The sequence below is a fragment of the Nerophis ophidion genome, linkage group LG07 (genome assembly GCF_033978795.1).
Source record: "Nerophis ophidion isolate RoL-2023_Sa linkage group LG07, RoL_Noph_v1.0, whole genome shotgun sequence".
Classification (NCBI taxonomy): Eukaryota; Metazoa; Chordata; class Actinopteri; order Syngnathiformes; family Syngnathidae; genus Nerophis; species Nerophis ophidion.
Window position 1 is genome coordinate 50,943,697 of NC_084617.1, and position 27,776 is coordinate 50,971,472.

At 41.7% G+C, this 27,776-nt stretch overlaps 1 protein-coding gene and 1 non-coding gene across 2 annotated transcripts in view; one reads left to right on the forward strand and one right to left on the reverse strand.

The window, feature by feature from the left end:
- The window catches only part of LOC133556438 (junction-mediating and -regulatory protein-like), a 43,122-nt gene extending 15,369 nt beyond the window's left edge, over positions 1-27,753 (forward strand). Inside the window, exons 3-10 of the mRNA XM_061906358.1 lie at positions 8,899-9,049; positions 10,440-10,609; positions 10,695-10,860; positions 13,847-14,016; positions 14,193-14,276; positions 14,350-14,442; positions 14,503-15,016; positions 18,131-27,753. Of these exons, the coding sequence (XP_061762342.1) occupies positions 8,899-9,049; positions 10,440-10,609; positions 10,695-10,860; positions 13,847-14,016; positions 14,193-14,276; positions 14,350-14,442; positions 14,503-15,016; positions 18,131-18,435 (1,653 nt within the window). The 3' untranslated portion in view covers positions 18,436-27,753. The remainder of the gene's footprint in view (positions 1-8,898; positions 9,050-10,439; positions 10,610-10,694; positions 10,861-13,846; positions 14,017-14,192; positions 14,277-14,349; positions 14,443-14,502; positions 15,017-18,130) is intronic.
- On the reverse strand, positions 8,341-8,412 carry trnaq-cug (transfer RNA glutamine (anticodon CUG)). Its single transcript has one exon. It is a non-coding gene; the product is annotated as a tRNA-Gln (tRNA).
- Positions 27,754-27,776: the final 23 nt, after the last annotated feature.

The following is a 27,776-nucleotide window of genomic DNA, read 5'->3' on the forward strand; positions in this document are numbered from 1 at the left end:
GCAGGACGTCGTCACTCCATCCAGCACAGACTTCGCTCTGTGGCGGCCTACACCCTGGAGTTCCGGACCCTGGTGGCTTACCGGGCGCTCCAGAGCGTGTTCCGTCGGGGGCTCTCCGAGGAAATTAAGGACGGACTACTGAGGGACAGACCCACATCCTGCAGGGTTCTCATCGAACTTGTACTCATGTTCGACCAGAGACTGTCTGAACGTCCGGCTGAGCGCGCTCAGGGAGCCGCAAAGATCAATTCCAGGGCTCAACTCCTACCCACCAATGAGCCCCCAGCCGCTCCACTCCAGCCTCCACCCACAATGATGACTACTCCGGAACCTATGCAGCTGGGAAGGACCCGGCTGATCGTTGATGAGGAGGTACGGGCAGCACATCTGTCCCTACTGTGGTCTAGCCGAACATATCCTCCGCTATTGTCCGACGAAACCAAAACACCAGGCTCACCAGCTGAGGGTATGCTGGTGAGCCATACGTCTTACCACCAAGATGAAGACAACCCAGACATCCTATTAACCGCTACACTAGCATGGGGCTCTAGGACCATCCAAGTGGAGGTGTATTTGGACTCAGGCGACGACGAGTGTCTGATGGACTTCGAATTCGCCCGGCAGATGGGCGTTCCTTTGGTCCACTTGGACAAGACACTTCCTGCCAAAACCCTGGATGGGCGCACTTTGGAACCCATCAAATATCGCACGGAGCCAATTTCCATGACCATTTCAAGGAACCACATCGAGACCATTAGTTTTTCGGTTTTGAAAGCACCCGTCGACCCACTGGTCCTGGGTAGGTCTTGGCTCCGTCGACATGACCCCCACGTCTCTTGGATTTCGAGCAAGATCTTAGCGTGGAGTACACCTTGCCACGCTAACTGCCTCAGGTCAGCTTCCCCTCCGTTCCACCATCCCAGTACCAGTGCCCCTCAAACTGACCTGTTTCTAGTACCAGCATCCTACCATGACCTGGCAGAGGTCTTCAATAAGGAGCGGGCACAGGGTCTACCCCCTCATAGACCCTACGACTGTGTCATCGAGCTACTCCCGGAGGCCAAGTTACCTGCCAGCCGTCTTTACAACTCGTCACTCCCGGAGAAAGAGGCAATGAAGGCATACGTCACGGAGGGTCTGACCTCAGGCATCATAACACAGTCCAAATCACCACTGGCTGCTGGAATTTTCTTCGTGACCATGAAAGATGGTTCACTCAGGCCCTGCATTGAATACCGCCATCTCAACAACATCACCATTAAAACAAGTACCCCCTGCCTCTTCTTAACTCATCTTTTGAACCGTTGGCCCCAGCAACCATCTTTACCAAGTTGGCTCCCCGCAACGCCTATCACCTTGTGCGGAATAGGGAGGGAGACGAATGGAAGACGGCGTTTAACACCCACTTGGGGCACTTCGAATACCGGGTCATGCCCTTTTGACTAACTAACGCTCCGGCTGTTTTTCAGGCCCTCGTAAATGACATTCTGCTGCACATGCTGGACCCGTTCGTCGTAGTTTATCTGGATGATATTTTGATTTTTTTTCGTAATGTGTCAGCGCACCAACATGTTCGACTTGTTCTCCAGAGACGCCTGGAGAACCGCCTATTTGTTATAGCCGAGAAGTGCAGATTACATACCTCTTCTGTAGAGTTTTTAGGTTTTGTGGTCAAGAAGGGACACATCAGAGCCGACCCCAAGAAAGTGGAGGCAGTGGTAGGGTGGCCTCAGCAAAGCGGAGGTTTCTCGGCTTTGCAGGATTCTACAGACGCTTCATCCGGGACTTCAGCCGGATTGCCGCACCACTCCATGCCCTCACCTCTCCGAAGAGCCCTTTTGTTTGGTCTCATAAAGCCAACAACGCCTTTGAGGACCTGAAGGGGAGCTTCGTCTCCGCCCCTGTCCTTGTCCACCCTGACCTGGACGTTGCTGTTCTTGTGGAGGTGGACGCTTCCGACTCCGGGATTGGTGCTATTCTTTCCCAACGCTCAAAAATGTATAACCTGATTTTCACCCTTGTGCCTTCTTTTCCAGACGACTGTCCCTGGCAGAGCGGAACTATGTCGCTGGGAATAGGGAGTTGTTGGCAGTCCATGAGGCTCTTGCCAAATGGAGACATTGGCGTGAGGAAGCCCGACACCAGTTCCAAATCCTGACCGACCACAGCAATCTCCTCTACATCCGCTCTGCCAGGAGGCTGAACAATCGACAGGCAAGATGGCAACAATTTTTTTTTCTATTCGACTACTTGCTGTCTTTCAAACTCGGGTCTAAGAACGCTAAGGCGGACGCTCTCTCCAGACTTTTTATGGAGGAACCTTCCGGGCCGTCGTTGGACGTTCCCATTCTTCCTCCGTCTCGTATCGTGGGGATGGTTTCCTGGAAAGTGGAGGAACTTGTCAAATCTGCACTATGCTCCAATCCAGGACCTGGGGGTGGACCACCCAACAGACTTTTTGTCCATCGGGAACTGCGATCCAGAGTCCTGGATTGGGGCCACTCGAGTCTGTTCTCGTGCCATTCAGGCTTCCAGCGATCCCTGTCACTTCTGCAAAGACGCTTCTGGTGGCCATCCATGGCCAAAGATACACATGAGTTCATCGCAGCCTGTTCTACTTGTGCCTGTAGTAAGAACTCACACAGACCTCCAGCTGGTCTCCTTCACCATCATCCCATCCCTGCCCTCCCTTGGTCACACATCGCTCTGGACTACATCACGGGATTCCCAGCATCCAGAGGTAACACTATTATTTTGACCATTGTGGAGCGTTTCATTGCACTTTGCAAACTACCTTCTGCTCCGGAGACGGCTGACCTTTTCACTCTGCACGTCATCAAACTGCATGGTATCCTGGTAGACATCGTCTTTGACCGGGGCCCCCAGTTTTCGTCACAAGTCTGGAGAGCCTTTTGTAAGGGGATTGGGGCCTCGGTCAGTCTCACTTCGGGATACCACCCCCAGAGCAATGGGCAGGCAGAGAGGACAAACCAGAGCCTGGAGACCATGCTACGCTGCATTGTCAGCAAACAACCCACATCCTGGAGCAAGTTCCTTCCTTTGGTGGAGTATCCATACAACTCCTTGAAGAGCGCTGCTACTGGTATGCCACCATTTGAATGTTGATTGGCCTATCAACCCCCCTTGTTTCCTCAACAAGAACAGGAGATAGCTGTGCCCTCGACTAAGGCCCATATCAAGAAGTGCCAGAGGGTGTGTATGGCCGCTTGAGCAGCCTTGGAGAGGGCTTCGGAGAAGATGTTCCACAACGCAAACCGTCATTGCGTCCAGGCTCCAGTTTTGTTACTAGCTAAGGACCTTAATCTCCAGGGACCGTCTAAAAAGTTAGCTCCACGCTATGTAGGTCAATTTCCCATCGTCTCTATCATTAACCCCATATCTGTCAAACTGGCTCTCCCACCCTCAGTCAAGAGACATTCCGTGGTACATGTGTCCCAGATCAAACTGGTAGCGGAAAGCGCTCTGTCCCCTCCTGTCCCTGCCCCCCTTCCCTCTAGGTTCCTGGAGAATGGACAACAGGTTTGGACGGGCAAGGAAATTCTCACGGTCCGTCGACAAGGTAGGGGGCTCGTTTATCTAGTCGACTGGGAGGGTTTTGGACTGGAAGACACATCTTGGGTGCCAGCCTCCTACCTTGCCGATCCCTCTCTTTTAGAGGATTTCTACCATACCAATCCTGATGCTCCCCGGCGCTCGTCGGGTGGCTCTCCTAGGGAGGGGGGTGTACTGTCACGAACCCGCTTTTTTCCAGCAGCTGAGTTTCCCAGTTCGTCCTCTGGCTGTGTGCCCAGACACGCACCTGCTCGCGCTAGGCGCAGCACGACCACACAGCGACAAAGCTGCAGACAATTGCAAATCATCACACCTGATCCTGACGAGAGGGAGCGGCATAAAAGCCAGCGGACCCAGGAGACCTTTGCCAGAACGTAGCCAATCTTTCACATGTCTTCCCTGTTGCCTGTGATCGTACCTTGTCTCACAACCTCCACCTGGATCTCTGCTTGCCTCCTTCGACCCTCGACATCAGCTTGGACTTCGACATTGTTGCATGACAATACTCCAACAACGAGTGGAGGACAAAGCAGGTTTAAATAGTATCCGGCTGATTGACAGCAGGTGTGGCCAAGTGCCAATCAGCCACAGCACTCAGGGAGACAAAGAGGAAACAGAACCTAAACAAGAGCGCTGGCAGGAAATACAACCAACACAGAGGAAAAACTAAAACACAACCAAACTGTCAGGGGCAAGCCTGACACACATTCTTATGAGATTTAATACAATGATTGTATTTCTAATATTGTATTTTGTCCCATTCATGTGGTGTAGCTGGGGCATCTAGGGTGGACAAGTGAGTGCATTTCCTTGATTTAAGAATTGATAGTTATTGTTATTTTAGATTAAACATTATTTTTTTAACTCGATCAAATAATGTGTCTATTATTATTCTGATCTCTGATGTCTTTAAGTATTGAGCAGCACGATGTCATAGCAGACATCTTCATGAGTCTAGTACACATCATAGACTTCTGTCGACCCCCTGGCGCATGTGTCTGCCCACTGCTTCGCTACGTCAGCGAGGTTCTTTTGGCAGTCAATATCGCCCTGTTAACCAGTTCAAGTCACACGACAGCGTTGTGTTTTATGGAAAACGAGCGCTAATGTTCATAATCTACGTGGCTGTCAATAATGGTGTTTATAGATTTATAGTTCTCTATGTAGCAAACTTGTAGTAGCAAACATGGAGAGGAAATCAGAATTTTTTTTAAATGGTCTCCTTTTGGAGCAGTCACATGATATAGTTATTGTCAAAAATATGATCATTTCCACATATTACATGGTGTTCAGTGATACGGTATTACTGCTGCAGTCTTGACAAATGACTGCTGCAAGATGGCAGACAGCTTGACAAATGACATGATTATGCAACATACTTTGTAAGTAACAATATTCTTCACGAGGCCTGGGCCGGTGATGAATTTTGCTGCATGATATATATCGCCGCACGAATAGGGATGTAATAGTAAATTTTATAATGGTAAACTGTAATAAAATTCCAGATGGTATACCGATTACACTGCTCATCTTCTGGGAATGGAATGGTGGGAGATTTTCCCTCTGAGTCAACGATGCCGATCCTTAATTTCACTTAATTTCACTCGATTCACTTCCATGGAGACTAGGTGTGCGTTTAAGAGCGCAGTGCTGTTGTGACAGGTGTGGACAATATTGGAGACAGAGGCATTTGTCCCACACAATAATTATGCAGCGAAGGATAAAATATTTGATGCTGCTTTCATTTTGAATGTGCAACACAGCGTCCTTCACTCAGCTGGTGTGACTGAGAGTTACCGGGCAGCAGGCAAAATGTAGGGGACGTTGCCACAACTGGTTTATAAAGTCTTGCCGTTTGTTTGTTGGGATGGTCACTCGTCCTTTATTTAACTGCTAATTCTGTCAAGGTTCCCAATAACAAACACTAGCTAAAATGTTTTGTCATCTCATCGAATTGTAAGGCGTCAAAGCTCTGAGTTGTCAAGGCACCAAGATTGTGTATTAGCCGTGAGAGGTATCACTCCTGTTTATTTTTGTTGGCCAAACTGTTGCACTGAACCACTTGGTGGTGTTAGAGAAGAACAAAGCTTGTCTATTAGACTTTATCTTCATTAGCCAAACTGCTATGTGTTTTATATTGATATTGAAAAGTAAACACCATGTTTTTTCACATTACTTGTGTTTTTTTGTCATTTCACAAAGCCTTTACTTTAAAAAACAATTGTGTGACATAGCATTATTTTATAGTTTGTAGATACTTCCTTTTCAACATATGTCTGCTAAAACTCTTAATGGATCGGTCCCGATACAGCACGTACATACTTTTAGTCATACTTGCCAACCTTGAGACCTCCGATTTCATGAGGTGGAGTGTGAGGGGCCGTGGTCGGGGGTGGGGCGGAGGCGTGGTTGGGGCGGGGGCGTGGTTAAGAGGAGAGGAGTATAATTCACCAACTCGAGTATTTCATATATATTTCATATATATATATATGTATGAAATACTTGACTTTCAGTGAATTCTAGCTATATATATTTATTTTATTATATATATAAGTAAAAGAAATAGTTGAATTTCCGACAGCACCTATCAAATACACAATAATAAAAACACAGTTGTTCTATTAACTGTACTGTGTTTGCTGGTTACTAAAAAATACCCAACAACCTTTACCTTTCACTATTTGAGTAACCTTTGTTCTGCCACTTGCGTATTGGTGAGCGATCTCCAAATCCGGGAACATACATCACGGATTTGTTGTAGACATCCGCAAATGAGAACGGGATGTTGCTTCCAGCTATCAGCATAGCCATCTTTGTCTCAGCATAAGTTACACCATCGGGTCTCCATTTTGCGAGGTGGCCCATAATACTGGGTTGTGAACGATGCTGCGCTGCGGATGCTTTGTGACTGAGTATATATATCCGTTAGGCCACCGTGTTCAATGGAGAAGTCTGTTCTACAAAATTTACAGGCAACATACCCCTTCCCCTTCGAACTCTCCTGGATAAACTGAAATTCTTGTTTCCAATCGTTCTGGAACTTGCGAGCGTATTTCTTCATTTTGCTTGTCGACGGTGTAATATATTGGGTTGGAGTCGAATAACCAGGCCTTGTGATGAAGTTACGTCTCTTTACTGTGGGGCTTCAGAACAGACTCCCTAATGCATATGTTCCTTGACTGCACTTAAATGTAAAATATATGTAGAATATATTTACATTCTTTTCTTTTCTATGTACAGTAGATGCCAGTATTGTCCTGTTTAAGAGGGTCACAACATTGCTGAGTCAGGTGCTCATGGAGCTGGAGGGGGCATGGCCTCCAGCTCCGCCTGAATTTCGGGAGATTTTCGGGAGAAAATTTGTCCCGGTAGGTTTTCGGGAGAGGTGCTGAATTTCGGGAGTCTCCCGGAAAATCCGGGAGGGTTGGCAAGTATGCTATTAGTACATGTAAATGTACACAAAATGTTCATAAGTAAAACTAAAAAGTCTCTATCGAAATGAAAAAATTGAGATAAAGGCATCATGTAATGAGAATAAGCTGAATTTTAATGAACAAAAACACAAATATTTGTCTCTAACGTTTATTTATATCCTTTTTATTAAACTTTAGAAATTACATAATGGCGTTGTGTTTACACCCCACTCCAACACTATTTTACCAAACATAATCAGTAATCTTGATTAATAATTGTTTTTATTATTTTTGGTGTAAGACTAGATCTCATAAATTAACTCAATTTTTTTTAAGTGCAGCTGCATCTTATGGCCATCAGTTGCCATCTTGCACATTTCTTACATTTGTTTTTATTTATTCATCTCTTATGTCAATAAGGTGCCACCTTGCACAATTTTCACATTTATTTCTTTTATTTATGTTGATATTTTGTTTCTGCCATATTATTTGGTTTGTAATTATGTATTGCTTACATGTGCACATTCAATTTCGACTTGAGGTACATGAAACACAGTGTTCTTATCTTCAATAATGTTTCTTCTACAAAGGAAATAATTTTGAAGGTTTTGTTTGTGTTTTTCTTTTTTTTAATAAAACTTGGTAAAAGTTCAGTTTAAGTACCTGTAAATTTTTTTCAGCACATTTAAAAATAGCGCAATAATAACGATAACCGTGCTAATTTTGGTCACAATAACCGTGATAACAAATGTTCATACCGTGACATCCTTACCCACAAATTATTGCCGATAAACGATATTATTGTCAACATTATTCTGACACCAAATTAAACATTAATGTAATCACAATATATAAATATAAGAATAATGCAAAATTCCTTTTGAACGCAATAAACTTTGATTTTGCATTTGTTTTTTGTAATTGGAAAGTCAAGACATTTTTATTGCCTTTTTAATTCACATGTAGAGATATTTAAACCTCAAATACACAGCTTATTTTTCAATGTATGGTCTTAAATTTGGGTCACTCCACTGCCTCCGGAACAGTCAGTCAAAACTGAACATCGCTATTTTTTATAGGCAAAATGTAAAAATTATAATTGTTTTTTGATCTCATTAAAATTATGCTTGTGTGTTTTAAAGATACAGACCATTATTGAGGTCACATGGTGTTTAAATAGTGAATGTGAAAGTGGGTGGTGAGCAGCATGCTGGTAATCTCCAGTTACCTGCAGCCTTTGAGGCACATGAATAAATTACGCCTTGTCATCTGCTTTAGCTTTACTTTCTTCCTTAGATGTGTTTCAATGTACTACATTTCCTTTTTTTTTGGAGAACAAGTTCCAAAATGACGCAGGTCCCACCGAGATTTGAACTCGGATCGCTGGATTCAGAGTCCAGAGTGCTAACCATTACACCATGGAACCCCATGCTATAGCCTGACAGGGTTGTAAATTTTTACACCATGACTCCCCATCCCCCCTCTCTGACATGACCCAGTATAGTTAAGAGACTGGCTGAACTGCTGCAATGCTTTGGCTTAAAACCAAATGCTGCAAAGCTGATGTGTACTAAAAATTATAACGCAGCTTTTATCTAATTGACTCAATAATGACCCTCAGAGAAATGAATGCTTTAGCCTTGTTGTTTTTAGATTGTTTGGATTTTTTTTTATAGAACCCGATAAAGTCAATTGTAAAATCAAAAATAATGACAGCTAACACTTTTTAAAATGTTAATGCACACCATAAAACTGAGTGAAAAATGTGCTTGAATCAACTTTTTAAATTTGATTCAAGCATATTTTTCAATCAGTTACACGCATCAACAAACCAGACTTGTTTGAAAACATGTCGATATTCACTGGCTTGTGTTGTTGACAAATAGTGAGTGATAATGCCCCCCTTTAACAGATCTCCATGGAGAACGACTACCTGGGCCCGAGGCGCGTTGAAGCCCTGAAGAAGGAAGACTCTGATTGGCAGAGGAAAGCTCAGGAGGCAGTCCTTATTATCCAGGAATTCACTGTAAAATACTTTGAGACAACTGCGAGAGCGCAGAAAGGTAATGTAACTTTATGTCCACATCATGTCACACACATAGTTCATGGCTTGGCCCCTGATTGACCCTGTGTGATTGGCACCAATGTGTGTTAATAATCAATCAAGCCATGTAGGCTGCAGCTAAGCAAAGGGCACCCAATTGATCCAAAACCCATTCAAACACATTTTACAGAGTTAGCTTCACAATTTTACACACCAAGTTATTACCTTCTGTAAGGATGTTATAATTGTCTGCGAGGTTTTTGAATAATTGTGTGTCTAACTTTCAGTTTTTTTATGACAGGTAGCTTTTTCTCCAATATTTTTTTTATTATTCATACATTAATTATGACATTAAATTATTGTTATTATTTTAGCATTTGTCAAACGTTAAATAATTTGAACCAATTTTACTAATATTTACATATTCATAAGCCATAAAATCTGCATCTGATCCTTAAATTTTATGTGTAAGCGCCTACTGAACATGCATTTATAGGTTTCAAAAAGCATCAAAAGGTATAAAGAAACATTACAAAAATGAAGGTCACAAAAATATACTGAAAGACTTGCAGGTGAATTTTATGAGGTACAATATTTTTGGGAAAATATTGTGTAAGGTAATATTTATGTCTATTCATGGAACTACGTCAAATTCTGTGGTTTAATTTCTAGTAGTATTTGTTTTATACGTTTAAAAATGTATGTTACAATTTAGAAAATTCAATACTCATGTTCAGATTTTTCAAAAAAGTTGCAACTCAAGTGTAGCTTTGAAAATATGTACATAAATGTATATATACATATATATATATACTGTATATATATGGTATATATATATATATATATATATATATATATATATATATATATATATATATATATATATATATATAGCAAAGGTATTCCAAATATACAATTTAACTTGAGAATATATGTTCTATGACACGTCTTATCAGGTCATGCCATTTGTTGTGCTCCTGTAAAGTATATGTTTACAAGTGGTGGTATTTATATCAGTTTAATGTTTCTTATGAGTGACATATCTAGCCAGTTGCAAATTTTGAAATCCAGCTTTTTTTTTTTTTTTTTTTACATAGCTGTTCTATTTCTTAAACTCTTTTTTTATATAGAAGCTGACTCAGAGAGAAACAAACAATAATTACAATGTGCCCATACTGTCACATACCTGTGCAAATGGCAATAAACATATTTTCTATTCTAAAGGAATAAACTGTGAGAGTGTGTAATGCCCAATTGTGACCACTAGATGTCCCACTCCTATGAAATAAAACCTCAGCTGTGTGACATTAAAAAAAAAAGCAGTTGTGGGAGACACCATGATGTTTTTGGTCATGTTGCCACACTTAATTCTTCATCTTCATCATATATTTGATTATGTGTTTTTGCAGGTGTTTATGAGCGTATGAAGGTGGACCAGCGCAAGTTTGGTAAGGCCTCGTGGACAGCAGCAGTGGAGCGCATGGAGAGACTCCGCTACTCTGTCGCCAAGGAAACCCTGCAGCTGCAGAGAGCCCGGGAGATCAGCCTGGAACAACAGAAGCACACGCTTAGAGAAGAGGTGTGCAAGGGAACAAATAGTACCCATCGTCATGTCACAGTCACATGTCACAAGCCCTGTGTGTGTGTGTGTTGCGTCCGCTCAGATGCAGAACCTGTGTAGCAGCGAGCATGCCATGACCCTACTGGACCACATGGAGTCCCAGTACTATGAGCTACAGTTGCAACTGTATGACATCCAGTCGGAGATCCTTCAGTGTGAAGAGCTGCTTCTCACAGCCCAGCTCGACAGCATTCGAAGACAGATGACAGGTATGTCTTCATTCCAGCAGTCATGGCTGCTTTAGGGCAAAAAGCCAGTTTCCACCCCATTTAGTATATTCCCGTTCAGTCCAACACAACATGTACTGACTAAACTTTAATACTCTACATTATAAATGTGTGTATGTCCTATTAGGTGAATTTTATTTTGAGTATGAAATTAAATTAAAAAATTCAGGTCCCACCGAGATTTGAACTCAGATTGCTGGATTCAAGAGTCCAGAGCGCTAACCATTACACCATGGAACCACCTGTTGAAATTAGGGAGGATCAACTGTTTCTCACAGCCATTTAGCCGTAACCTGCTATTTTTGATACACAGTTAAAAACATGCTTATGTAATCTTTTATCATTTAATTTTTTCACCACAACCTACATATACTTACATGTGCAAAGTGTACTTCAGAGCACATCATTAAAAAAAAAAAAGAAAAATACTAAAATTGCTTTAATTAAAAAAGGCCACTAAGTGGATCCTTTGACCTATGTATGTGTCTGCACTAAGGCTGCAACAATTACTGCCTTATATAAATTATTTGACAAAGATTTTTTATTGTTGACAAAGTCGCTAAAGAAAATTTTAATTGATAATCAATCAATGTTGATTTTTACACACTGGGGCAAAGGTTATGTACATATAAAATTATAATTATATATATATATACACACGTACACACACACATAGATATACATATATCTATATATATACAGCTGTAAAAATCTGCGTACAGTATGTGTGCTTTTGTCCCTCTTCCTCAGGAACAATAATACCATCCATCCATCCATTTTCTACCGCTTATTCCCTTTTTTGGGGTGGCGGGGGGCGCTGGCGCCTATCTCAGCTACAATCGGGTGGAAGGCGGTGTACACCCTGGACAAGTCGCCACCTCATCGTAGGGTCAACACAGATAGACAGACAACGGTCACACACACATTCACACACTAGGGCCAATTTAGTGTTGCCAAGTGCCCAGGTGCATGTTTTTGGAAGTTGGGGGAAGCCGGAGTATCCGAAGGGAACCCACGCAATCACGGGGAGAACATGCAAACTCCACACAGAAAGATCCCGAGCCTGGGATTGAACCCAGGACTGCAGGACCTTCGTATTGTGAGGCAGACGCACTAACCCCTCTTCCACCGTGAAGCTAATACAATAACTCACAATATTGTCTGATACAATGCTAAAAACGTTATGACAGACTACCTCAAAAAAATAAAATAAATGGAATTACATTTTTTTTATCGAATGAGACTATGCAAATGATAGAATGTGGGATTTACAATATTAACTATGAACAATAAAAAAAAAAGGTGAATATTAACAACATCTGGACGTTGCTCCTCTTTTACTTCTCAGACCACCTCCTTGATCAACATATTTTACAGTCAAGCAAAACACAGCAAAAATGCATCAAACACGGCGATATATGAAGGCAGAGGGTGAAAAACAACTACAATCTGATACATCACTTTTCTGCAGAACTTTGTTGTAAAAATCTGCTGGCACCTGCATTTCAGGCTGGCTGCTCTGGAAACAAACCTCGCCCACTCTGCTAGGTGCCTCGTCTGATCGGCTGTGACTCCGTAATAACCCCTATATCGCTTAATAGCGCAAATTCCAACCCTTGAAATACTTTGTATAGGTCAAGACTTTAAACAGCAGTGCACATCATAATGGTGGCTACAGTTTCAATGTCCAAGGCCTAATTTAAAATCTGATTTAAAAGCCTACTGAAACCCACTACTACCCACCACGCAGTCTGATAGTTTATACATCAATGATGAAATATTAACATTGCAACACATGCCAATACGGCTTTTTTAGTTTACTAAATTACAATTTTAAATTTCCCGGGAGTTTCGTCTTGGAAACGTTGTGTAATGATGACGTGTACGCAAGACGTCACGTGTTTTTAGGAAGTATGAGCGCTGCACACACACAGGTAAAAGCCGTCTGCTTTAACGGCATAATTATACAGTATTTTGGAGATTTGTGTTGCTGAATCTTTTACAATTTGTTCAATTAATATTGGAGAAGTCACAGTAGAAAGATGGAGTTGGGAAGCTTTACCCTTTAGCCACACAAACACACGGTGATTCCTTGTTTAAAATTCCCGGAGCTGAAACTGCACTATGGATCAGAGCGCGGTCAAGCAGACATGAATCCCAACCGAATGTCAACCAGCAGGTTTCGGTGAGAAAATTGTGGTTAAAAAGTCGCCACTTACCGGATATCAGCTGAGCTTATGTCGTCCGTACAGCTGCCGTCGAGTCCCCTGAGACATTGGCGTCAAGACACCCGTGGACGTACACCTCCGACTATCAGGTACTATTTAACTCACTAAAACACTAGCAACACAATAGAAAGATAAGGGATATCCCAGAATTATTCTAGTAAATGTGTTTAAAAACATCGTAATACGTCCCAATGGTATCGCGTTTTTTTTTTTAACTCGTTTTTTTTTTTTTTTTCTAGTCTGTCGCTATCAATATCCTTAAACACGAATCTTTCATCCTCGCTCAAATTAATGGGGAAATTTTCGTTTTCTCGGTCCGAATAACTGTTTTTGTTGGAGGCTCCCATTAAAATCAATGTGAATATGTGAGGAGCCCTCAACATGTGACGTCATCGTTTGCGACTTCCGATAAAGGCGAGGCTTTTTCAGGAAGTACCAAAAGTGGCGAACTTTATCGTCGATTTTCTCTACTAAATCCTTTCAGCAAAATATGGCAATATCGCGAAATGATCAAGTATGACACATAGAATGGACCTGCTATTCCCGTTTAAATAAGAAAATCTCATTTTAGTAGGCCTTTAAAGGTCTGATATAGAGTCCACTGACTCTAACATGCAGGATTCTGGACTGTGGGATTAAAACCGCAGTACCAGGAGAACCAATTTTGGGCCCAGACTCAAATTACCTTTTGATTATCACTCTGTTCTAACGTATTACATGTTTATGTACGTGTCATGCAGAACGTCACAATGAGGTGGTGTATTACGACACCTTCGAAAGCGCAGCAGATATTACCCAAGAGGACACTGCAGAGAAGGAAGAACTGCACAGGCTTCAGGTCAGCGCACGGCGACTGGAGGCGCGAAGGGGACGCATCACTGCCAAGCGCTCTTATTTGAGGAGCAAGCGGGTGTGTATGCATGTGTCACACAAACAAGAGCAACATTTATTCTTCAATTGTTGGCACATGTTTCTAATTAGGTTACTAAATGCAAGGTTGGATGCATTTTGGGGGGCTAGGAACTTGACCTCAACCTCATCCAAAACTAGCTCATGTTGTGTAAGGCGTTCCTCTTGTTTGTGTAGGAGATATGCGTGTCAAACCACATGGAGAAACAGCAGATGCGGCAAAGCACGCAGAAAGACGTCTTATCTCAGCACGTCTTACAGGTATATGTGTTATCGCTTTGCTTGTCTGTTCGACTGCAAAGCATTTTTAAATACATTTGTCTTAATTCTCCAGCTGAGGCTTGATGAAGAGGAGGATGAGAGAAAGAACAGCAGAGTGCGTCAAGAGAGGCAAAGGACTCTGGATCGACTTCGCACTTTCAAGCAGGTACAATGAAGGGATTCATGACCTTCTTTTCCCCTCTGATCTTTACCTCTGTGTGCACAGCGGTACCCGGGTCAGGTGATTCTGAAGTCCACTCGAATGCGTGTGGCCCACAGCAGAAGGAGAGAGCGGGGAAAGATCGTAACAACGGATGCCGGAAACGAGAGGGAGGAGCGTTCCGACCACGTTAGCACACGGAGTCCGGGCAAGCGGCCCTTGTTCCTCAGCACCAGCGTGCAGACGGACCTCAGCTCCGCGCTCACCAGCCAGCCTGTCGCAGGCCTGGCAGCGTCACTTCCTCCACTGCCTGTGCCCAGTCCCGCTGATTCCTTCTGCTCTCCCTGCTCCCTGTCTTCCCTGCTGGCATCTCCTGCATCACCGCCACCTCCGCCGCCTCCTCCGCCTCTCCTGCCAATACGGGAGCAGGTGTCCCCCTCGGAGGAGAAGAGTGGTGCAGAAGTGCTTCCTCTCTCTCCGCTCGGCCCCTTCCACCCTCGCTTCTTTGACAGCAGCCAGCTGGTGAGCGCCCGCAAAAAACTAAGGAAGACTCCAGAGTTTGACGGCCGCAACAGACGAGGTATTTGTTCATTCAACTGTCTATACTTGCCAGTAGGGTTTAGTACAGAATTCGGTACTTTTGTAGGCACCGACCGATCCACGTATGTGCCCCCTGTTGTCGATTCACAAGAACATTTAAACAATGCCCTATATTGATACCTTTATTTGCTTATGACGTCACGTCCGTTTGCAGACTAAACACTAGCTTAAACACTTGGCAAGGAAACAATCACTCAAGGAGCACTTAGCGCAAATTCAGCCAAACTGCCTCAAGGCAATTTTCCAAGTCTACAGGCCAGCAAAGCAAGAATGCATGAACATAAAGCAAGGCTCCACTTTTCTAAAATGTGCCAGCTTGATGCTAATTCACATTGGCCTTTCCATATAGATCCGCCGGCGTGTTCATTTTAACGTCACGTGTTTATAAGGAATATGGTGTGAGAGGTGCCTCCACCTTAATTTTAAATATCTGACAGTATAATTGCTGCATCCTTGTCACTATATAGCAGACATTGTGAGTAATTCAAGTTAATGACCAAGAATTGTACTTTGAAGTGTCTAAGCACCATATTTTTATATATGACCCAATCAATGCCAACAACTTTTCCAACCCATGGCACAAATACCGTATTTCCTTGAATTGCCGCAGGCCATATAGTATGCGCCTGCCTTAAATTACTGCCGGGTCAAACTCGCTTCGCAAAATAATTAGCGCATGCTTAGTATTACCGCCTGGTCAAACTCGTGACGTCACGAGTGACACTTCCCCTGTCCTCATTTTCAAAATGGAGGAGGCTGATTTCAATACCGGTAATTTGAAATTGCATAAAGGGAAGAAGATTAAGAGCTATTCAGTAGGATTTAAGGTCCAAGCTTACATCACACTCAAATTTTTACTGCATGCCTTTGGTAAGTGCCGGAGTGAGAAGAGGTTTTAAAATAATTAGCGAATGCTTACTTTTACCGCATGCCCTTGGTAAACACAGGAGTGAGAAGAGGTTTTAAATCAATTAGCGCCCCGGCGGCAATTCAAGGAAATACGGTAAATTAACATAACTAGTCAACACACATGGTCACACATAACACAACCTGCTCACTGAACTTTGTGGATATTATAAAGAAATGTCCAAACACAACACATGGGACGGCGTGGCGCAGTGGCAGAGTGGCCGTGCGCAACCCGAGGGTCCCTGGTTCAAATCCCACCTAGTACCAACCTCGTCACGTCCATTGTGTCCTGAGCAAGACACTTCACCCTTGCTCCTGATGGGTGCTGGTTGGCGCCTTGCATGGCAGCTCCCTCCATCATTGTGTGAATGTGTGTGTGAATGGGTAAATGTGGAAGTAGTGTCAAAGCGCTTTGAGTACCTTGAAGGTAGAAAAGCGCTATACAAGTACAACCCATTTATAATTCAAAATTACACCCATTTAAATCTCCTGTAATGCGTGATAGGAAAAATGCAAAATACTCTGCACACTTATTCATGTTTGGCACATTGTAGCTGGTTGATATTTCTGATTCATTACAACATTTTAAGGAGGCCGTCACAGAAATAAACAAGGTAGGAGTCGAATTTTCACTTGTTATTAATATCCAATTATATTAACTATTAATTACATATCCATTATATATGTACACTTATCCATGTATAGGCTATATATGTGGGTATATAGATATATTGTGACTTTACATGCAGTCGGCTTTTGGCCCCTGAAAACATTTTTTTTAGCCCAATGCAGCCCCTAAGTCATAATGTTTGGACACGCCTGATTTATATGCTAGTGATTAGCATTTGCGATTTCACATTGCAATTTCAACACCTCTAAACTTGGTAATGAAAACTACAACTAAAATGCATGTTACAATAAAACAGCTGGTGTGTTATAAGTCCAATACTTATAGTATAAACACTTTGTAGGGTGCAGCATTAAACTAGAATGGCTTCATGGATAAGACTACGTTCAAGCTCGGCAGCATATCGTAGTCATCTAATGTCTTGGAATTGCAGCTGCATGCAAAGTCCACTGTGTTATACTTGCAAATGAGACTCAGAAATGTATTAGAAAACTAAATATAACAATTGGACTGCACAGTTGTCATAATAAGCCTTTTTTTAGATAGATAAAAAATATATTTCATAATTAAACAAGTAGCATTTATGAACACACACAAAAGCACCAAAAATTGATACAGTTGAGAACCCGTATAGATCCAAAATACCGTGTCAGTTCAAATGTGGAAGGTACCAATGCCTACCTGTCAGTGGCAATGTTTCAATACTTGGCTGCAACCAGCAGAGGCGCTCCTGATTCAGTCTCAACTCGTTTGCATGAGAAGAAGAACGACATTGGTCGACAACCAGGCAGACTTTCACTACTACTAGCCCCGTTCTGCTTAATACAACACAAATTCTCCATAAGAATTAATGAATAATGGTTCTTGACAAAAGGAAATTTTCTAGTAAAAGTTTGTACACTTCGAACACAAGATAAATAGCTGTACAGTACTGTTTATAAAACAAATATAACAAGATGGTGATGGATCAACGTTTTATTTGATATTAAAGTCAAAACAACAACTAGATGAACTGTCTTCATTTTCAGCCGCCCTGCTGACACGTACACACATTGTCACTAACCCTGTGGTGCACCCATGGTTTGAAATCACAAAATTCCTTAACTTTAACAGCCAGGTCACTACAATGAAGGAATAAAACATAACATCCACTTTACCTTGTCGGTTAATCTTCTGGGTCTGCAGTGGAAGAAAATGGGAATGGAGAGGCAGTGTCAACAACGCTGTGGATACTTCATGAATGTTTGTCACCACACATTGCTTGCCCATTGCTTTCTTTAAAACCAAATAGTGCTAACAAAACTAGACAAACGCTGCGAAAATGCTGAAAAAATTCGCTGACTGAATGAGCACCAGGAATCGATCAGCCATGGATGTGCTGCACTGCAAGGCACACAGTGGGTGGAAAAAGCATTTGTAGTCTGAGACAAGGTTTGTACTACAAAGCATATTTTTATTCGGTCATTGGTTTGTAAATCAAAAAGTTCATGTAATGAGGTTTGGTAAATCTGAGATTCCACCTTAATTGTCAGTCACTTCCTGTCTTCCTTTGTGCAGCGAGTTCCCCCATGGACGAGGTGCTGGCCTCCCTGAAGAGAGGCAGCTTCCACCTGAAGAAGGTGGACCAGCGGCCCCTTCCTCCTCCCGCCGACAGTGACGATGACCCTAACAGCATCTTAGTACAGATCCGCAAGGGGGTCAAGTTGAGGCAAGTCCCGCAGAAAGAGAGGAAAGGTCAGGACGAGGCTGCCAGTGACCCTCTTACCAGAAGCATCTATGAGGCACTCCGCCGTATCAAAGAGGCCTCGCCGGAGTCAGACTCTGATGATGACGGGCTGGGCGGCCCTGACTGGGAAAGCTAGAGTTTCAAGCTCAGATGCAACACATTCCTCTACACTATCAGAAGTAGGAGTACAGTAGGAGTCCATTTCTTTTCCTTCAGGTACACAATCTACACTCATGTACCTCAATGGAAGTATTACAAAGTCACACTTTATCGAGTGTCAAAAAGTTAAAAATATGCTCCCAAACGGCAAAAAGACGCTTCAGTGACAATATATTATTTCTGTGTTGTGTCCATATACACACACGTAAGCGCGCGCGCACACACACACACAAACACACACACACAGTACTAGGGGGTCGTCATACTGCTCATCTAATAAGGTGGTCAAAGGTAATTTTGTTTTTGCACGCTGCGGTGACCATCATAATCATTTGTACTGTATTTTACAAACCTTGTTTCCATATGAGTTGGGAAATTGTGTTAGATGTAAATATAAACGGAATACAATGATTTGCAAATCATTTTCAACCCATATTCAGTTGAATATGCTACAAAGACAACATATTTGCTGTTCAAACTGATAAACATTTTTTTGGTGCAAATAATCATTAACTTTAGAATTTCATGCCAGCACACGTGACAAAGAAGTTGGGAAAGGTGGCAATAAATACTGATAAAGTTGAGGAATGCTCATCAAACACTTATATGGAACATCCCACAGGTGTGCAGGCTAATTGGGAACAGTTGGGTGCCATGATTGGGTATAAAAACAGCTTCCATGAAATGCTAAGTAATTCACAAACAAGGATGGGGTGAGGGTCACCACTTTGTAAGCAAATTGTCGAACAGTTTTAGAACAACATTTCTCAATGAGCTATTGGAAGGAATTTAGGGATTTTACCATCTACGGTCTGTAAAATCATCAAAAAGTTCAGAGAATCTGGAGAAATCACTGCACGTAAGTAATGATATTACGGACTTTTGATCCCTCAGGCGGTACTGCATCAAAAACCGACATCAATCTCTAAAGTATATCATCACATGGGCTCAGGAACACTTCATAAAACCACTGTCAGTAACTACAGTTGGTTGCTACATCTGTAAGTGCAAGTTAAAAGTCTACTGTGCAAAGCCAAACCCATTTATCAACAATATCGTGAAACGCCGCCGACTTGGCTGGGCCCAATCTCATCTAAGATGGACTGATACAAAGTGAAAAGGTGTTCTGTTGTCTGACGAGTCCACATTTCAAATTATATTTGGAAATATGGTGTACTCCAGGACAAAGAGGAAAATAACCATTAGGATTGTAATAGGCACAAAGTTGAAAAGCCAGCATCTGTGATGGTATGGGGGTGCATTAGTGCCCAAGGAATGGGGAACTTACACATCTGTGAAGGCACCATTAATGCTGAAAGATCCATACAGGTTTTGGAGCAACCTATGTTGTCATCCACGCAACATTATCATGGACGCCCCTGCTTATTTCAGCAAGACAAGTGTTAAAACAGCGTGGCTTCGTAAAAAAAGAGTGCGGGTACTTTCCTGGCCCGCCTGCAGTCCAGACCTGTCTCCCATTAAAAATGCGTGGCGCATTATTAAGCGTAAAACACGACGGCGGAGACCCCGGACTGTTGAACGACTGAAACTCTACATAAAACAAAAATGGGAAAGAATTCCACTTTTAAAGCTTCAACAATTAGTTTCCTCAGTTCCCAATTTTTTATTGAGTGTTGTTAAAAGAAAAGGTGATGTAACACAGTGGTGAACATGCCCTTTCCCAACTACATGGCACGTGTTTGTTATGATCCGCTGCCCGGATCATATTATGTTTTAGGTTTTGTTCTGCTAATGTTTGCCTTAGTTCCTGGATGCACTTCCTTGTTTGTTCTGTCACCATAGTAACGTATTATTTTCACCTGCTACTTGTTTCCGGAGGCACACCTGTTTTTGTAATTACTGTCCTGATTTAAGCCTGCCTCCTTTGTTCATTTACCTTGCTTCCTAGTTTGTGTTCTCACAACAAGTGACGACGTTTTGTCCCCGGTTTTCTATTTCTGCCTGCGTCCATGCTAAGCCCCAGTTGTTTTTCTAGCTCCTAGCTCTTTTGGTTTGCCTTTTGTGCCTTGTGCAAGTTTGTTTTTTTCATAGTCTGATTTAATGTCTGATTTAATTTTAATAAATCATTGTTTTTTACCTTCACGCTGTGTTCGAAGCTCGACTGCATCATTGAGAGAACGACTCCGCATAACGATGCCATGCAATCGTTACAGTGTTGCAGCCATGAAATTCTAAGTTAATTAATTTTTGAAAAAAAAAAAAATAAAGTTTATGAGTTTGAACATCAAATATCTTGTCTTTGTAGTGCATTCAATTGAATATGGGTAGAAAAGGATTTGCAAATCATTGTATTCCGTTTATATTTACATCTAACACAATTTCCCAACTTATATGGAAACTGGGTTTGTATTTCAAAAGTCCCACTACTGTACATTGATGCTATACTTATTTGTGATTATACCTTTGCGCCACGTTATTTACTATTTTGAACTATCGAGGTTAGGGGTGTCCAAAGTGCGGCCCGCAACACATATTTAAAATGCTATTACAAAAAACCCCATAGACAAGTGGAACAAAAGAGCAAACAGGTGCATCGTAATGAGAAAATTTTACTATAGTGACACCAATAACACAAAGCTGCCATGCAGGCAGTTTTTTTTTTACTTTAAAACTAGAATGGCTCGAAAAAAAAAAAAAAATTATAATAGACAGATAGATCTGAAGTTGGTCTGGACCAGCGGTTTTCAAACTTTTTTTTTTTTTTTTTTTTACCAAGTACCACATCAGAAAACACTTGGCTCTCCAAATACCACCATAATGGCCAACATTAAAATACGGTAGCATAGTAGGACTAAGTATTCATTAAAAACAAAGCATACGTTTTATTTAACAAGTGTATTTGATATTTTCGGCCACAGTAACATTACATGCAGTTTGATCAAGTAACACTGTGTTTGAATATTTGGCACATCACTAGATAGAGCCAGTGTACCAATGGTGATACACATACCACTGTTTGTTTGATCTAGAAATTTAAGCATTGAAAGTTAAACTAATATATATGGATGCATGAAACACTTTTATGTGAGGAGTGCATCTCTGGCCTTTATTCTGATTGTCATTGTTTGAAAAGTAATAATGAACCAAAAGCAATTTTGTTATGAATTATTTATCTTTTTAAGGCTCTGATTACTTAAAATCAAATATTCCAGTTTGAACATTTTTTGTGGAAAATATTGCATATTTTATGGTTTTGCCCAAAAAAATCTTGGTTTTCTTTGATAAAAAGGGCATGAAAGGTGAAAAAAAAAATGTAAAGCTTTATATCAACGAATAAATCAGAAGTTAGCGTTAAAAATCTATGACTTGTTTTTAACACATTAATGACTGAGACCTTTTTGGGTCTCCAGAACCTTTAACATTTACCAACATCGAGGGTAGCCCTACTGGTCACAATAAATATTGTATTGGTTTTGACTATGAAAACTATCAAAATGGACCCCGCAGGCTTTTTTTTTCAGCGTGCGGCTATCAGTGGAAAAAGTTTGGACACCCCTAATCTCGGACGTCCAGCCTAAGGATGCTGGAATTAATTTTAGCAAGCCCTAGCTTTAATGCTAATGAGCTGTGCTTGTTCACACTTAATTGTCTCTAGGAAGCGCTATTGTGCACTTTATCCACTTTTTCACCTCACTGTAACTCTGCACCTGTCCAACGTAATAGACAACATATATCACATACGATAACGCAACGCTAAGGAGTGGGGAAAATGTTAGCAACTTCCCCATATAGCTTTGTTAGCTACGATGCTAACATTACATCCCATTTTTACTGCAACATCGTGCTGGGTTGGCATATTTGCTGAAAACAAAAAAACAACCTAACTTACAGCTCCCACGTCTGTATCTGGCTGATGGGCAGTTGACATAGCTCCAAGCTGTATTTTAAGATATGTAGTGAAGCCTTTAAACAAAGCCTGTTATCGTGCTAACTTTTAAGCGTAGACAGATTCAACCAAATTATGTCTTAAAGGCCTACTGAAAGGAGATTTTCTTATTCAAACGGGGATAGCAGGTCCATTCTATGTGTCATAATTGATCATTTCGCGATATTGCCATATTTTTTGCTGAAAGGATTTAGTAGAGAACATCCACGATAGAGTTTGCAACTTTCAGTCCAAAGAGAAATGCCCTGCCTCTACCGGAAGTCGCAGACGATGACGTCACATGTTGATGGCTCCTCACATATTTACATTGATTTTAATGGGAGCCTCCAACAAAAAGTGCTATTCGGACCGAGAAAACGACAATTTCCCCATTAATTTGAGCGAGGATGAAAGATTCGTGTTTGAGGATATTGATAGCGACGGACTAGAAAAAACAAAAAGTAAAAAAAAACAAAACGCGATTGCATTGGGATGGATTCCGATGTTTTTAGTGAGACATTTACTAAGATAATTCTGGGAAATCCCTTATCTTTCTATTGTGTTGCTAGTGTTTTAGTGAGTTAAAGAGTACCTGATAGTCGGAGGTGTACGTCCACGGGTGTCTTGACGCCAATGTCTCAGGGGACTCGACGGCAGCTTTATGGACGGCACAAGCTCAGCCTTTCTCCGGTAAGAAGCGACTTTTTACCACAATTTTCTCACCGAAACCTGCTGGTTGACATTCCGTCGTGATTCATGTTTGCTTGACCGCGTTCTGTTCCATACTAAAGTTTCACCTGCAGGAATTTTAAACAAGGAATCACTGTGCGTTTGTGTTGCTAAAGGCTAAAGCTTCCCAACTACATCTTTCTACTGTGACTTCTCCAATATTAATTGAACAAATTGCAAAAGATTCAGCAACACAGATCTCCAAAATACCGTGTAATTATGCCGTTAAAGCAGACGACTTTTAGCTGTGTGTGTGTGCAGCGCTCATACTTCCTAAAAACCCGTGATGTCTTGCGTACACGTTATCATTACACGACATTTTCAAGACGAAACTCCCGGGAAATTTAAAATTGTAATTTAGTAAACTAAAAAGGCCGTATTGGCATGTGTTGCAATGTTAATATTTCATCATTGATATATAAACTATCAGACTGCGTGGTGGGTAGTAGTGGGTTTCAGTAGGCCTTTAAGAATGATTTATAAATTGGAGTCATACGGATTATAAGAGTAAAACAGCCACTGCAATACCATGAACCCTTATGCGTTCGTCACCATCTTTTTTTCCCTGCAAACCTAGGAGGCGGTACAAGGTGTGTCGTCCCCTTACGTGTATCGACAGATATAAAAGCCCACCGCTCGTCTAATCTGACATGGCACACATGCAGCAAATCCTTTAGTATGTCACATTGGATTCCTGCCCCTCCCCCTCTTACCCTCACACCCATGTTGCCTCATCCGTGCAGGGTGGATGACCATCTGCTGAACTGCACTCAACTGTACTATGAAGCTGCGGCCATGACTTTGCAAACGAGCCCCCGATAGGAGATTCCCAATAGGCTCTTCCAGGCTAAGGTGGCAGTGACTGACACTCACCGCCTCTCCCTTCACAGATTAGGCAGACACAGAAGAAAAACATTACTCACGTTGTTGCTGCAAGTAAGAAGACAAAAAACTCCTACACGCTAAGTTCTAAGTGGAAAACTTGTAGCGATTTTACTTGAAAGGAGAAGCTTCACCATTGTTTATGTTAGTATGACACCTTGCCTTTACACCTCCAGGAGGTTACGTTGGCTCTTGTTGTTCCTTTGTGTTACAGACCAAGTGTTCCCACCTGGGACCGGATCCAGGCAGATCCCAAATACTATAAAATTGTGTGTGTACAACAGTGAGTATTCATAAACTGCGACTCGAGGAATTGCAGAATTCACTCATGTGTCACGAATTACACACTTAACGTGCTTTTCTTATGATACAGAGTCCTCACAAGAATTACTGAGGTAGAGATTTTAACAAACAATGCAGTTTGTCAGTCTAAAAGCATTTCATAATCAAGTGTCTATGTTTATTGACTCCAAGTCGGGCTATTCAACTGGTGGTCCAGGAATGACACCGTACCGGCCCACAAGTTTAGTTCAAAACTTTGAAGACAATTGCTTTTGCAACAAATTCCTGAAAACCCTAGAGTTCTCCTGTTGTACAGAGGAACTTGGACATCTGTGCACACATTGACAGATCCTTGCATTGACATGTTTACTTTGCTTGCAAACATAGAACGCTAGGGTCCGAACATGTGATTTACATCACTGAGGCGTTCCTCAAGGCACCCCTTTAATCCACATTTTTTTGGCAGTTACACATTTTACAAGTTATGTAACTAAGCTGTTTCTATAGCTTGTTTACTTCAGAGGCAGTCAGTATTTATTTGTTCAACTTATTTGGTTATAGGGCTTGAAAGTGTGATGTGGAAACGCAATGCATTGTAGGTCATGCTGGACTCCTAAAGGCCTACTGAAACCCACTACTACCGACCACGCAGTCTGATAGTTTATATATCAATGATGAAATATTAACATTGCAACACATGCCAATACAGCCTTTTTAGTTTACTAAATTGCAATTTTAAATTTCCCGGGAGTTTCTTGTTGAAAACGTCGCGGAATGATGAAATGTACGCGTGACGTCACGGACTGTTGGGAAATATTAGTACTGCGCACACACACAGCTAAAAGTCGTCTGCTTTAACCGCATAATTACACAGTATTTTGGAGATCTGTGTTGCTGAATCTTTTGTAATTTGTTTAATTAATATTGGAGAAGTCAAAGTAGAAAGATGGAGTTGTGAAGCTATAGCCTTTAGCCACACAAACACTGTGATTCCTTGTTTAAAATTCCCGGGGGTGAAACTTTACTATGGATCAGAGCGCGGTCAAGAGAACATGGATCCCGACCGCTTGTGAACCAGCAGGTTTCGGTGAGAAAATAGTGGTAAAAAGTCGCTTCTTACCGGAGATCAGCTGAGCTTGCGCCGTCCATAAAGCTGCCGTCGATTTCCCTGAGACACTGGCGTCAACACACCCGTGGACACACACCTCCGACTATCAGGTACTGTTAAACTCACTAAAACACTAGCAACACAATAGAAAGATAAGGGATTTCCCAGAATTATCCTAGTAAATGTGTCTAAAAAATGCTATCGTATTTTTTTTAATCTTGGTTTTTTTCTAGTCTGTCGCTATCAATATCCTCAAACACAAATCTTTCATCCTCGCTCAAATTAATGGGGAAATTGTCGTTTTCTCGGTCCGAATAGCTCTTTTTGTTGGTTGCTTCCATTAAAAACAATGTGAGGATGTGAGGAGCCATCAACGGGTGACGTCATCGTCTGTGACTTCTGGTAAAGGCAGGGCTTTTCTATTAGCGACTAAAAGTTGCGAAATTTGTCGTCGATGTTCTCTACTAAATCCTTTCAGCAAAAATATAGCAATATCGCAAAATGATCAAGTATGACACATAGAATGGACCTGCTATCCCCGTTTAACTAAGAACATCTCATTTCAGTAGGCCTTTAATCGCTTATTTACATGGTAGAATGCAAGGCTCCGTCTTTATGTTGTGTTTTTTCCCCTTTAACAAGTTAAAAAAATGGCACGAACGTGCAGCATCATTGACTGCCACAATCGTGGTCATGTTGACATCAAGGAAAAAAAGGATTTGGCGAGGTTTTTCTCATTTCCACCGTGAAAGCAATGGTGAGATTTTTGTTATTTCCAACGTGAAATCAAAGCCGAAAGAAGTCGGGGTTTGAAGCTAATAAAGAAAACGGCAAATAGCCGGGATATCAGCCGTGGGACAATCAAACATGACTTTTCCAGCCATCACCTGGTACATGTTAGTGTGTTCACTGCATTTGCACACTGGTAATTTGAGTCAAAGCATGTTTCATGCAGTTAGACCATGTAGCATTTAGCCAAGCTAGCAGTCGGCTACAAAAAAAGTACAGTATTTTTTAAAAAGCAAGTTTTCTGTTTACTTTTCGTCTTGGGTAAGCACAAAAATAAATGAGCATTATTTTCGAAGAAGTAACACAACAATCAAAGTATTTCAAAGTAATAATGGACTTGTTTCTTCAATGAAAATTGCTTATGAAATAAGGCTGGGCACCCTCATTCCATCTCAAACACGTGAGGGATAAAAGCTGAGGGTTACGTGCAATTTGAACAGAGGTCAATGACCCTAACAGACTTTCTTTACAGCTATAAAAGTTAAGTTAAATTACCAATGATTGTCACACACACACACACTAAATTCGGCAAAATTATTCTCTGCATTTGACCCATCACCCTTGATCACCCCCTGGGAGGTGAGGGGAGCAGTGGCCAGCAGCGGTGCCGCGCCCGAGAATCATTTATGGTGATTTAACCCCCAATTCCAACCCTTAATGCTGAGTGCCAAGCAGGGAGGTAATGGGTCCCATTTTTATAGTATGACTCGGCTGGGATTTGAACTCACAACCTACCGATCTCAGGGCGGACACTCTAACCACTAGGCCATAAAAATTGACTCTGTCGGTGAAAAATAGACAATTTTCCTTTCGACAATGCTGGCAGCTTACTCAAATCTTTTGTCCATTGGACGTGCTCATATGGATCAATTCCATCAATTGTACCTATCTTTTAGAGCTAGTGAGCCTTTGGAATGGGGTAAAGTTTATCTCAGTGCGGTACGATTCATTTGAATTCAGTTTGTTGCTCTCTCTCTCACATTATCGCAGGTACAGTACAGCCATGTGAACAAACCCTACTTCAAACAAAAATGGTTACCCGTCACCCACAGTGCATTGCAAAATCACATGCCCTTTCAAGCCTTTTACCAGTGGTGTTCCTCAAAGTTCCATTTTAGGTCCTCTCCTTTTCACCGTTTAGGCTATAAAACTGGAGCCCCACAATTTCTGTTAAAAAAAACCACATTTTTGCAGAAGGTATTTAAAAAAAGCTAAATGCTCCTGTAATGTCTCTGGAATATACAAACTAAGACTAATAGGGATGGTCCTTAGCTTTCTGGAAATGTGGCATCCAAAACAATTCAGTTAAATATCCTTGCTTTAAAGGATCCTAAACAGGAATTATGACAATTCAGATCCATCTTATTTCTTATCTATTATGTAACCTTAATGCAGTTCTTCATGTATTTGCTTTGCATGCCTCGTATTACCTCCTTATTGTATTTACCGTATTATGCAGGCGGACTATACAGGGCCCCCACACCAATAATATAAGGAACTGCACTCAAACAACACAACTGAATGCTGCAGTTTTTACACACATTTCCCCCAGAACACACTTGTTTTGTTCTTTGTTTTGTCCTGCATCCAAATAAAACCTTGCAATGTTGTGTTTCAGACGTTCCATTGATTTTGTTCACCA